At 37.1% G+C, this 12,302-nt stretch overlaps 1 protein-coding gene across 10 annotated transcripts in view; it reads left to right on the top strand.

Annotated features, from left to right (window-relative positions):
- otofa (otoferlin a) overlaps positions 1-12,302 on the top strand; it is a 66,765-nt gene that overhangs the window by 9,597 nt on the left and 44,866 nt on the right. For all 10 annotated transcript variants that reach the window (XM_056240044.1, XM_056240043.1, XM_056240052.1 and 7 more), the window contains exon 3: positions 9,474-9,562. In XM_056240044.1, coding sequence (XP_056096019.1) covers positions 9,474-9,562 — 89 coding nt within the window. The remainder of the gene's footprint in view (positions 1-9,473; positions 9,563-12,302) is intronic.

The following is a 12,302-nucleotide window of genomic DNA, read 5'->3' as shown; positions in this document are numbered from 1 at the left end:
GATACGACTGAAAAGGTTAATAAATTAATTTATAAAGAGGCTATAACTCATGTACAGCAACCAAACAAAATCTAAAGTTAATAAGTTAATGGTCAAGAGCCCAACTAAAACAAATACTTATCTCCATAATGGTGACTTAAACATTCCGGTTTTCTCCTTTAGAGATTCTGCTTGTTAACATCAGGTGTCTTCAATAATTCTCAATCATCACTTAATTATTCACTTAATTAACTCATTAGCTCAGAGTTTAATTGGGTCGCTTAAAATGACCAAATTCCATGATGTTGAAGTTACATGAACATATTATGTTTGTTTAACGAAACATAGTTATGTGGAACCGGTGGAACCTGTTTACATAAAAAAGTTAGGTAAAGCCAACATATCATTTTTTTGAGTGTAGTATAGTTTTTTGGTCATGGTTTTTGAGGATGAGTGCATGTCACACAACCTGCCCATGTTGAAACTTATACCAAGTGACAGTTGTACTTTGACTTAAATAACAGACAGATGAATAAGTTTCTCCTCCATTATTAAAAGTTAATAAGCTTATTTATTTGTATATGCTATCTATACATAATTATGCGGTTTGCATTTAGCATGGTTTTCCCCTGCTGTTTGTGACCCAATCAGAACTATTTTTAATTGGTTATTTAACCAGTTGAGAACTACTGATATATAACAGGTGCGGATTAAGTTAATAGACAATTAAATGAACAAAAGTTCTGGTGACTTATTTCAAATACATTCAAAAACAGGCTAGCATTTTGCATTTAACTAAACTACCTTGCACAATCTCTATACTTGCATACTGTGCTACTGGCTTAAAGTCTATAACATTACTGCCCCCTGTCTTTATCAATTGTTAAACAAAATACATACATTTAAAACCATGTCATCATTTCTTTTGATGCTTTAGATTTAAAGGAAAAGGAAAGGGGAAGATATGAGCTTGTTGTGACTCAGAATTGAGGGAGGTCACCTAGCGAAATCTGCGGAGGGTGAGATGTTTGAGGTGCTGCAGGAGAAATCACACACTGTGAGGCCATATGGTGTAGAGGGAAGAGTGAAGAAGTAATAGCCACATTAAATCATCCCAGATTACTGCGGTAAATCAAAACAATCGGTTTTAATAAGCTTAATTAGCTGAAATGTTCCCGCGAGTTGGCCGCACACTGGGAATCTGAAATAAGAAGTGCTTTAACTTGTTGTATTAATGTCAGGAAGTGACTTTAGGATGTGGCAGCATGAAACATTACAGAGGTTGGAAGATAGATGGATATGAAGATGAGAGCTGAGAAATTGAGATCAAAAAGCTAAAATTACAAGAAACAAGAAAAAAAGGAGAAGAAGAGACCAAAGCATACAGCATATGAGAAAGAGACTGATAAAAATGTAGGAGAGGAGGAGGAGGAAAAAATGGAAGGGCAAGCGAGTGTGAGAAAGAAAATCACTAGGGGGCTTGACTGAGGAGGCTGATTAGAGATGCGGTTTGATGTCAGGACCAGTGCACATTTTGTACCTAATAGAGAGGCATTGATTTAAATGAAAGAGTTGAGTGTTCATGCATCTTTCCATTATCTGAATCACAGACAAGAGAGAGAGAGAGAGAGAGAGTGAGGGGGAGGGAGATGTGGCATGTCAGAGCGTGTGATCCTTTGCCATTGAATAATTCACTCTCCGTGCATATAAGTCGTGAGGAGGCTCTTAGTTTCTTAGAGCTGAATTACAAACTCAAATCACCTCAAGTATTTACCATCACTGAAGCAGAGAGCTCATCTATTCACAGCGTATGTAAGAGGGGGAGACCCACTGCAGACCCACTCTTGATTCAGACAAACAGAACTGGTGCTATTGATTGTAGTGAAAATTCACTACTTTAATACTGTTTCAGTTACAGTATTTGTCTTGTCGCTATAGGCTGATTGTTTCGTACATCGTGATGGACTTTTTTCTTAGTAGGAGCTTTAACATTTGTTGTTGTCCTTTATGCATATATTATATTTGATTGGGGTTCTATTCACAATATAAACATTAATATTTATTACAAATATTTGGGTTTCAAAACCTGTGGGAAAAAAAATGCTTTCATGACATGTTTCTGTGGTTTATGAGAGTCTGTAGTGCATCCTAGAGAAAAAAATAGAGTAAAAGAAAAGGATAAATTGAGAATAGGCTCTATTTCTCTGAGTTATCTGCAGTGAAATAGAGTCCAGTCAACAAGACACTGAGTGAATCCGTAATGTCACATGCTCTCTGAGCTCAAACCTCATGACACCAGGGTGGGAAGATAAGTCTTTTTCATGGGCAGACGCCTGTATTTCAGGCATTTCTTTGGGATATACACTTTGTGTGCTCGTCTTTTTTTGGTATTAAAAAACATGAAATTATCCTTTAAAAGTTAGACTTTTTGTTAAAAACATATTTAATTAAGTTTTTATGAAATATTTTTTTCAAGGTTTAACCATGCATCTAACAAAATGTGGTGAAGCTTATGCTTTGAAAGTGAGTGCACGAGCCATGCTATTTTTGTCCAATTAATTTTTATTTCCTTGGTTAATTAGTCATGGTGAGCAACTGTGAACTAGCGGTACGTCTTTGGGTTGATGAATTCAGCCTTCTTACAAATGCTGTTACAAGAATAACTCCAAGCTGCATAGACTTTTTTCAAAGTTTATAATCAGCAGGCGTATCATCTGCAAAGATAATTTGATCCTCATCTGATCTGCATCTATGGGCACAGTCACTGTAATTCCTTCTAATCTGTTCTCTAGATAGCCAGCAGCATTTGTAAGAGTATTAATAATTATTGTAAAGGGTATGTTGCAACTTGTCACGGGTTCTTGTAATAATATTATCCGTTATTATTTGCCGCAAACAGAATTATGCAGTTGTTTACATTTTCATACAATATTCTGTTTTTTCATTTATAGGGATGCACAATATATTCTGGCCTTTTACCAATGAGACAATATTTTCATGTTATGGCCATCTATAACTGGTATAATTATTATTCTGGTGTTAAAATTCTATACTATTTTGTCTGAGGAAATGAAAACAAAACTCTAAAAACTCAAATTAATCATTTGAAATGCTACAAGTGAATTTAGGCATCACAACGCACAGTATAAAGATGAGATTTGATAAAGATAACATTTAACAGCTATAAATAAACCTAATATATTTTGTGCATCTCTGTTAATTTATAATTGATAAGCAATAACACCCCATCAGACAATTTTAATAAACATCTCACAAAATGTTATTACAGATTCTCAATGTTATGTTTGCATGATAATGGTTGGGATTTTTGGAAGTATATGACTTTATGCAGGTTGTATCCATTCGAGTGACTTCCAATAGCTGTGTTTGTTTGTTTTTTTCATTTATCAACAGGGAGCATAAGCATGTTAAAGAGATGATTCCTATCTCTACTCTTCATGTTCCTTATTCTTCCCCATACTCTCCGAACCGCCTCTCACCTCAAGCTTTCTAATAAACGTACTAAAGGTACGAGGGATTGTAGAGTCGAGTGAGTTTAAAATAAGCCCTCACTGCCAGTTAATTCTTTCTCTCTAAGGAGCAACTCCATCTCCTCTTGTTTATTCTTCCTCATATTTTGCACCATCCGTGGGAGTGAATATAGATTCTGCACTGGAGCTCAGGGATTTGAGGGGGAAATCCTCACTCCGCTTGACTGGACTTTACCCCGTGGGTATTTGGCTCAGTCCGTGAAGGCAAGCAAAGCGCACAATTTCTGCAGTATACTCCATCAGTGGCTCCTCTCTGTAGGTTTAGCATATAGACCTGTGCTGAGGTTTGTGCAGCTGGTCGAGTGCGAATAGAGGTGGTTTGAGACATCTAGTAAATCTCACATAGACCCTCTTTTCAGCCTTTTGTGTTCAACGACTTCACAATTTCAATACATGCCACATGACTCTTTTTGAGACCCTCCCGTGTTCCCGTTTTTTCCCTTCTGTATTATAAAATGTTCAGATGTAGTTCTGTGCAAGCATCTGGTATGTATCTCTCTCTGTCTAGTGAGGATCATGTCTCTCATCGCAATAACTTCTCATACTGTGATGAGAACCCATAACATTCAAATAGACAAATGATCCTAATGTGTTTGGAATATAAGACCGTAGGTGTCCTCTTGACAGAAGTTTGCTTTTGTGTGTGTGTGTGTGTGTGTGTGTGTGTGTGTGTGTTTAATAACAGCTTCCCATCCTCAACAACCAAGCTCAACATGTTTTATCCCATTAAGTTTCACTAGATTCTTGAATACGTTATTTCCTTGTGTATAAGCCTCATTTACGTAGCACCCTGACAAGCTCAATTTCCTTTTTTTAAATATATTTTCTGTTTGTGTTTATATGCAAAGCTGTAAAAATCTCTTCTTTTTATAGGATATTATTGAGGTTAAATTTATACATAGTGCAATTTCATCCACAATGAGCTATCAGGAGTTCAGATGTGAAAATAATTATTCCCCAATCTGCCCTGGTTCATCTAATCATTTCAGCATACTGATGAATTTAGTGGCCTTATTATTTATATTTAGTTTCCTATAATCTTTGTTTTCACCTCAACTCCTTTCTATAGGCTCACTGCATCTTTGTTTACTGCAGACTTGTGTATATATATATACATTTTTTTTTAAGAAATGAATACTTTTATCCAGCAAGGATGCACTAAATTGATTTGTATTTCAAATAAATGCTGTTCTTTTGAACATTCTATTTATCAAAGAATCCTGAAAAAATCTGAGCTGCATAATCATCTTTAACATTGATAATAATAAAAAAGTTTCTTGAGAAGCAAATCAGAGCTGTGTTCAGCCCCGACAAAACGTTGCACAACGGTTTTTTAAACAGAAACGGCGATGCGTTGAACACACTGTTCTGATGACGCAAGAGTTGCAACTATGGCAGCTGAGAAGGCCATTCTTTGTGTTCTTTGTGAAGAATTTTCGGAGCCTGATGAAGTCGGTATAAATATGTGTTTAATACTACAAAATATGCCCGATGTTACAGTTACTGCACTTGCCGCCCAGAACACAAGAGAGCATCCCAGTCGAGTGAAGGGATTTGTGGAAACTGAAATGGAAGCACACATCTTACCTAATTCAGACTAAAACACATCTATTTAGCCTCACATACTGACTTTATTTGTAGTTCATACTGTTTTAAAGGTGCAATGTGTAACATTTTTGAGTATCTATTAACAGAAATGCAATATGCCATCCATAACTATGTGTTCAGTGGTGTATAAAGAACTTACTTAATAAACCGTAATGTTTTTATTACCTTAGAATGAGGCATTTATATCTACATAGGCGCGGGAATCCCCTTCTATGAAGGTCGCCATATTGTGACGTCATGTTTCTACCGTAGCCGACAGCGAACAAACAGCGTTACAGAGCGCGTTTCGTCACTAAACACTGTGAGTGGTGACTTTTCCCTTGTCAGTGGTGTAAATATTGGATTGTTTCATGTAACTTAATTCTTCTCCCTCGCTGTGTTATGGCTTTGCTATGTGGGGATAAATGTGCTGGTTAAGTTCGTGAGACAGCTGATTAGTAGGCTACTCTTGTCATTGACCGTAAAACAGTTACAGGAATCACCAACCCGTCGATCTTGGAAGCATTTTAAGTCGATCGAGTTTCCAAAATCAGAGAAAAAAAGCCTATTGTGTGTAGTAAGTGGTGTCTAGGGGATGCGGAGGGCTCATGCCAAAGGGCTCATGCCAAAGCCCAAAAGGCTCACCTTTGGGCTCATGCGGACGGGTCGAGTTTAAACAAGGCTTTACGCTTTAACCAGCTCAGCCACAGTAACAGCTTATATTAGCCAGCTAAACTTTTACTACCCTGTTAGAAAAAATATATAGTTGCATAGTTTCATGTGGTTCTTCTCCCTCGCTGTTTTATGGGTTTGCTATGTGGGGAGAATGTGCTGATTACGTTCGTGAGACAATCAGCTGATTACTATTATTATATTATGTATTACTATTAAGACCCTTGATCCTCACCTGAAACTTTATCCATGATGTGGTTTATAATGGACTGTGGTACAGAAACTTGGTTTACGCTGGCTATTCTCTGCTGTCTCAGACGACGAAGTTTGTCCCGTTTTAGCCACCGTAGCTTCTTCGAAAGGGAGGGGTGAGCAGTGGGCTGAGCCCTTAGTGTAAACTCGAAACCGAACCGCTAGATGTCGCTAAAAGTCACACACTGCACCTTTAATACCCTGTATTTTCTTTCTCATTTTTATGAAAAGCACTTAATTACCATTGTTTATTTCTATACCAAATGTCATACACTTGCAATGAAGCTAAAAATATAAACAACTACATCATTATGTTGATATCCTATATTTTTACAATAAAACTTACGACAAACATGTCTTCTAATATCCTCAGTTGTTGCGTATACCGAGCTGCATCGAACACATTAGTAAATTACTTTCCTTGAACCCATTGTGCGAGTTCACTTTAATACCGCGTGCTTTATATACATGTTGCTGCTGATTGGACTGCAGTTCTGACACACCCACCAAACAAGAGAAAACGTATCTCAAACCCCGTTGCACACTATGGTTGCACACCGGTGCACGCCGTTTCCAAGAAACATGACGTTCAACCCGGAAACCGTAGCAAAACGTTGCGCACTGTTTTGAACTTGAACGTGCCCCAGCATATTAGACTGATTTCTGAAGGATCATGTGACACTAAAGACTGGAGTAATGATGCTGAATATGCAGCTTTGCCATCACAGGAATTCCATTTTAAAACAAATGAAACTAGAAATCATTTATTTTATCATGTCTTTAATTTTCTATAATCTTCAGTATAAATGTGCATACTATAATTTTGATCATATAAATGCAGCCTTTGTGAGCATAAAACTATTTTAAAAAATCTTACCGACCACAAACTTTTGAATGGTAATATATATATTTCATGGCATTCATCCCATCATTCGGTGCTGTAACAATTATTACCTAGGAGCTATTTCAATATGATTTAGGCTAACCCTTAAAAGTTACTTTTGTTGATGTACATTAACTTCATGTAGTCAGTTTAAGTTTGTGATATTAAATAATTTTTTGACTTGAATAAAACCAGCTTATTTAGATGCAGCAAAATTTTAGGTTACCTGACAATTTTTTTTTAAAGCTGCAGTAGGGAGTTTTGAGAAAACGTTGACTTAGCCTGAAAATTTGAACAAGCACAACTTACAGGTCCCACCCCCTTGCTCTCTGCTGCGCTACAGCCCTCCCTCCACAGCTCGTCCTCCACAGTGGAGCCTGTCGTGAACGCGCAGGCTAGTAAGCAGGGCCACCGATGACTGTGGATAAACAGTTACGGCACATTCACTAGGGACGAAAAACATCAACAATATGCTTTACATTGACTAAGGCCTGCCCATATACTTTGACTACAAACTTGGTCCTCAAATCATTACGTATTTTGCAATAGATGTAATGTAACTTTATAACGTTGCACCCTTTCTATAAGTTATAAATAGCTAGTAAGATAATATAACGGTAACTAACGTAACAGTATGTAAGTAATTATTCTAACGATATGTAGGCCAAATGCTAGATAAGGTTTGCTAGTAGGTACATTATTTCAGCAACATGACAAGCCAGTGAATTATCAGGTTTCAATTGTTGCTTTGCACAGTGCATGACATTTTGTCTACATGTTATGCGGCTAGAGTTTTGACACCGAGTCAATGGGCTCTGTCTAATTCTTTCTTTTTCGCTTGTTTATTGTCATCGGTCTTTTTTCTTTTACCCGTCTTTGTTTTATGAGCAGGTGCCACTCGAGAAATTGGCAGTTTAGGTTGTTTCTCCTCCGCCATTAGCACAGCTGCGGCACACCGGCAATCTTGAGTTTGAACGACGGCTCGCGCTGTGCAAGAGAGGGGTGTGATCAGCGCGTACACGAGCGTGATTGACACTGCTAAGACATTCCTCCTGGCTCTGATTGGTTGTTTCTGACCGGGAGCGTGTATTTCTGCAAATGGCAATAGGACCACTGGGAGGAGCCAGAGGAGCTTGATTTTTTCACAGATTATCTGTCTCATATTCTACTGTCAGGACATAATGACAGTTTTAACAAATTTGTAAAAACATTTTTTTTACAAAAGTTACCTACAGCAGCTTTAAATGGTAATTATAGCAGGGATTTTCTCTTTTGGCTTCCAACATGAAACATAGATGACAACAGTTAGGGAGACAAATGATCGCCTGGCAAACTTTAGTAAACTCCCCTTAATCAAGGCGCAATGTTTTCTTTCTGCAATTACATGTGTCAAAATGTGTGATGGAGTGAAGAAGACATAACTATTTTCCATATGCTTTGTTTGCACTGCATTTAGAGAACAAACACATCTCTGATATGATTGTAATAACAATAAACAATGCGTTCAGTTCAGTTCTGTAGACATGTTATCACGTGAATTTTACATTTTTCAAGACTTAATTTGCTTGTTAAATGTGGCTGTCGCTCCTGTAAATAACCAAACTATGTGTTCAAAACAGGATTAAGCAGAAGTGACAGCCTTATTTACCTGCACGTGGCCTCAGTGACTTTTTAACCACACATCAACAAATCTCATTCCCCTAGCCAGTGCATCCTAGCCAGTCTCAGCTCTGCACTGATTGATTTGGCAAGAAACATTGTGGTCTCACAGCCTTGCAGTGGAGTACCGCTGTTCTCCATAATCGCAGTGAAACAGAACGCCTCAGCAGCCCTCAGGGCAGCCCGTTTGTCTGTATAGATCAGTGTGCCAGATGGGAGTCCATGTTCTGGGATCAGGAGCAAGCTAATGCATCATCCCTCTGTTTAGAGCCTATAGCACCAGAAAAGACTCCTGCAGTGTCATAGATTGCAAGTTTGCAACAATTAGTTTAAAAGGAAATACAAGTGGGTCGTCCTTCAGTATCCTATATAATATTCACTGAAATCCCTGGTAAAGTTTGGCATGTTAATGGCAAGTAAATGGGCTGACCTTAGTATATTTAGATTGAGACTAGTGTATTTCTATCTTTGGTTGTAATAGAGAAAATGGGCACATTTAGTAATAGTAAAGGACTGCTTTAATGATGTGCAAATTATCAAATCTGTTTCTAATTCTGTTCCATATATGACTATTTTTTTTGTAATTGCAACTTTATATCTCACAATGTGACTATGTTTTATTTTCATTTCACAATTACCTTTTTAATGTTTTATTCTGAAGCATAAATGGGCTTCCGTATAGATCACCAAGCACGACATTATCGATAACTTTCGCCTGCCTTTATCTGTGCTCATATGAAAATCTAATGGTGCGGTGTTGTACTAGAGCTATTTTGGTTATGGACCCAATATAGTGTGGATAATAAGTATGGAAATATCTACAAATGGTCAGTTCTGTTAAAAACAGATTGAACATATTGATTTTTGTCTTTGTTTGGTTTGTTTTCCAGGCGTTCCGATGGCCAATTGGGAGTCAAGTGGATGGGGACGAGATGCTGGAGATCCAAGTGTTTAATTACAGCAAAGTCTTTACTAACAGGTATGATAATTCAATACATTTGCTGTGTGACTTCAGATTAGCTCAAAAAAGATAGCAGCCTATTAATATACAGTACTTGCTTCTGAATGTATAGTATTTATTGACTGACATTTAGTTCAAGTAATTAACATTCATGGCTTCAACCTATGGTCTCCAAACAAACTCCAGCAACAAAGCATTGGCTATTTAAATGTTCTCTTAGACAAACTAAGGCTTGTTTGTTTAGCAATAAGTCTTTGTTATTTCCATCGGACCATACGGGACCTCATAACTCGTACATTTTCTTTGTGATGCTGGTTTTCATGATATGTTGTATTGACAGTCCAGTAGCAGTGTAGATTATTTGAGCCTTTTAGGTATGCACATGATAACAGGAGGGGTGGGACTGGCCTACTTAATCACAGCCTTCATAATAATATGCATCTATCTATCTATCTATCTATCTATCTATCTATCTATCTATCTATCTATCTATCTATCTATCTATCTATCTATCTATCTATGCTTTAGTAGAGTGGTAGTTATTGACATTAATTAATTACTGCCAATTCTAATTTCCACTTATTCCCGAGATATAAATGAGAGAGCAGCCACAGAATAGAGGTTCGCCTATCAGTTCTGGTTATAGTATTTTCTAGAAACGTGTTGATTGGATGCAGTGCAGTTTATTTCCTGTTCATGTACCTGTCAGTATTCACTCTGTGAAGCTTTTCTCCCACTACTCTGAAGGAGTGCTGTGGTGTTTTCTATATACTGTATTCCTCCAGAGGTGGTGGATAGGCTGACAATCTTTACTAGCTGTTCTCCACTGAATGACGTGCAAATTTTGTGGCCTGAAAGTGTGACACTTCTCCTGATGCAGACGTCAGTGTGAGTTGGTGTGTGCGAGTGTATGTGGTTATCTTGGTCTGGCTACATCAACGTGACTTAGTAAATTAGCAGCTGTCGTGAGCATAAGTAGAAAAATCTATCATGACTATTAAGTTAATTTAATTTAAGTACAATCAATGGTCAGCACTTTGTTTTGTTATCATAGGCATTGTTTAGAGCTGACAGTGACACCTGTGAATAGATCACAGTGTATAAGAAGAGCATCTGCTGAATAATTCACATGCCCCTGTGACATATGTTAACCGCGCCACTCATTAGCTATTTGTTTGTTATTTACAGATGTAATTTCTATCCATCATATGCATTACGTAGCTGACCTGATCGTGATCTATGCGAACTCAGTAGATCGGGACAAAACACCAGGTGTGAGACCGTTGTGTACACGCAGCAGACCGATGTGTAGCTCAGAAACTCTATTTTCCTTATGACAGACATTAACGTTATACAGTACATTAGAGGTGAACATTTCCTAGCCATGGGAAGATTAGGCAGTAATTGAGAATTAATGGTGATTCTTTCAACATTGCTGTTGTTGTTTCATGACCAACTGACCACCAGGTGGTGACGTTGTAGATGGCTGCTATTAGGATCCCATCCTGCAAACAAAGACCATATGAGAAGAAATCAAATAGATAATAAATAGTTTGGGTATCAGTAAAGAAAAAGAAATTGATACTTTTATTCAGCAAGGACACATTAAACTGATCAAACATGACAGTAAAGAAATTTATAATGTTACAAATAAATGCTGTTCTTCTGAACTTTTTAATTTTATTCATTAAAGAATCCTGAAAAAAGGTATCATGTTTGTGATACATGAGTACCAAAGCAGCATATTAAAATTATTTCTGAAGGATCATGTGACACTGAAGACTGTAGCAATAACTGTTGAAAATTCAACTTTTCATCACATGAATAAAATACATAAAATAGTAAATAGTTATTTTAAACTGTAATCACATTTCACAATATTACGGTTTTTTTTTTTTTTTTTTTTTTACATATTTTTGATCAAGTAATGCAGCCTTAGTGAGCATAAGTGACTTCTTTCAAAAAACACGTATGTGTTTTAAATAGTCACTGTGTTTTAAAAAGTATTGGTAGGTTAGTTTGGTTTAGAAATAAGCCTGTGTGTGATGTAATGTTTTATGTCAGTGAATGTATGTCAGGAATTGGGGTGTGATTTCATGCATTTAATTAGTAATATCACTAGAAGGCAGAGAGTACACTGCGGCTCTATAACAGGATCCGTCACTGATAACTGCAGAGGAACCGCAAATTCCAGCTCAGAATTCCAACACAGCCACTCATTATATTACTCACTAACGAAAGGAGAACTCCAGCCATTTCCTCTGTGTTAAATACATCCCTGCCGTGAGTTATTTTTTCCCCCCATTTTCAACAGAAGAAATGCTCATTGTCCCTCAATTTATATGGTGGTTATAGTCTTCACAGTAACAGTACATTTTTAAGGATTAAGAACAGTTAAGTAGTATACATAAGTCAGAAATACTTACAATTATCATTTAGGACATCCGATCTCATCTGAAATCAACTTGCATGTAAGATCAATTCTAAATTGGTATCAATATACTGTAGAAAATTCATATAAGAAAAATGGAAAAGCAACATGGGATTAACTGCTGTGAATTCTCTGGTTCTGACCTCGTCAAAAAAAAGAGAATGGACTTGACAAGGCAGGACACAGTAAATTATGGAGCAGATGAAAGTCAATTGTCTGTTGTTTGTTCAGAGGATCAATAATGTATGTGGGGTCTTTAGAAAAGTTGATCGAGAGCCAGAACCTGATCCAGGATCAGTGAATTATTCACCCGTGGATGCATGCAGT

This window comes from Rhinichthys klamathensis, unplaced genomic scaffold, assembly GCF_029890125.1.
Source record: "Rhinichthys klamathensis goyatoka isolate OS25496 unplaced genomic scaffold, OSU_Roscu_1.1 h1tg000579l_1, whole genome shotgun sequence".
Taxonomy (NCBI): Eukaryota; Metazoa; Chordata; class Actinopteri; order Cypriniformes; family Leuciscidae; genus Rhinichthys; species Rhinichthys klamathensis.
This window is presented reverse-complemented; position numbering and strand designations above follow the sequence as displayed.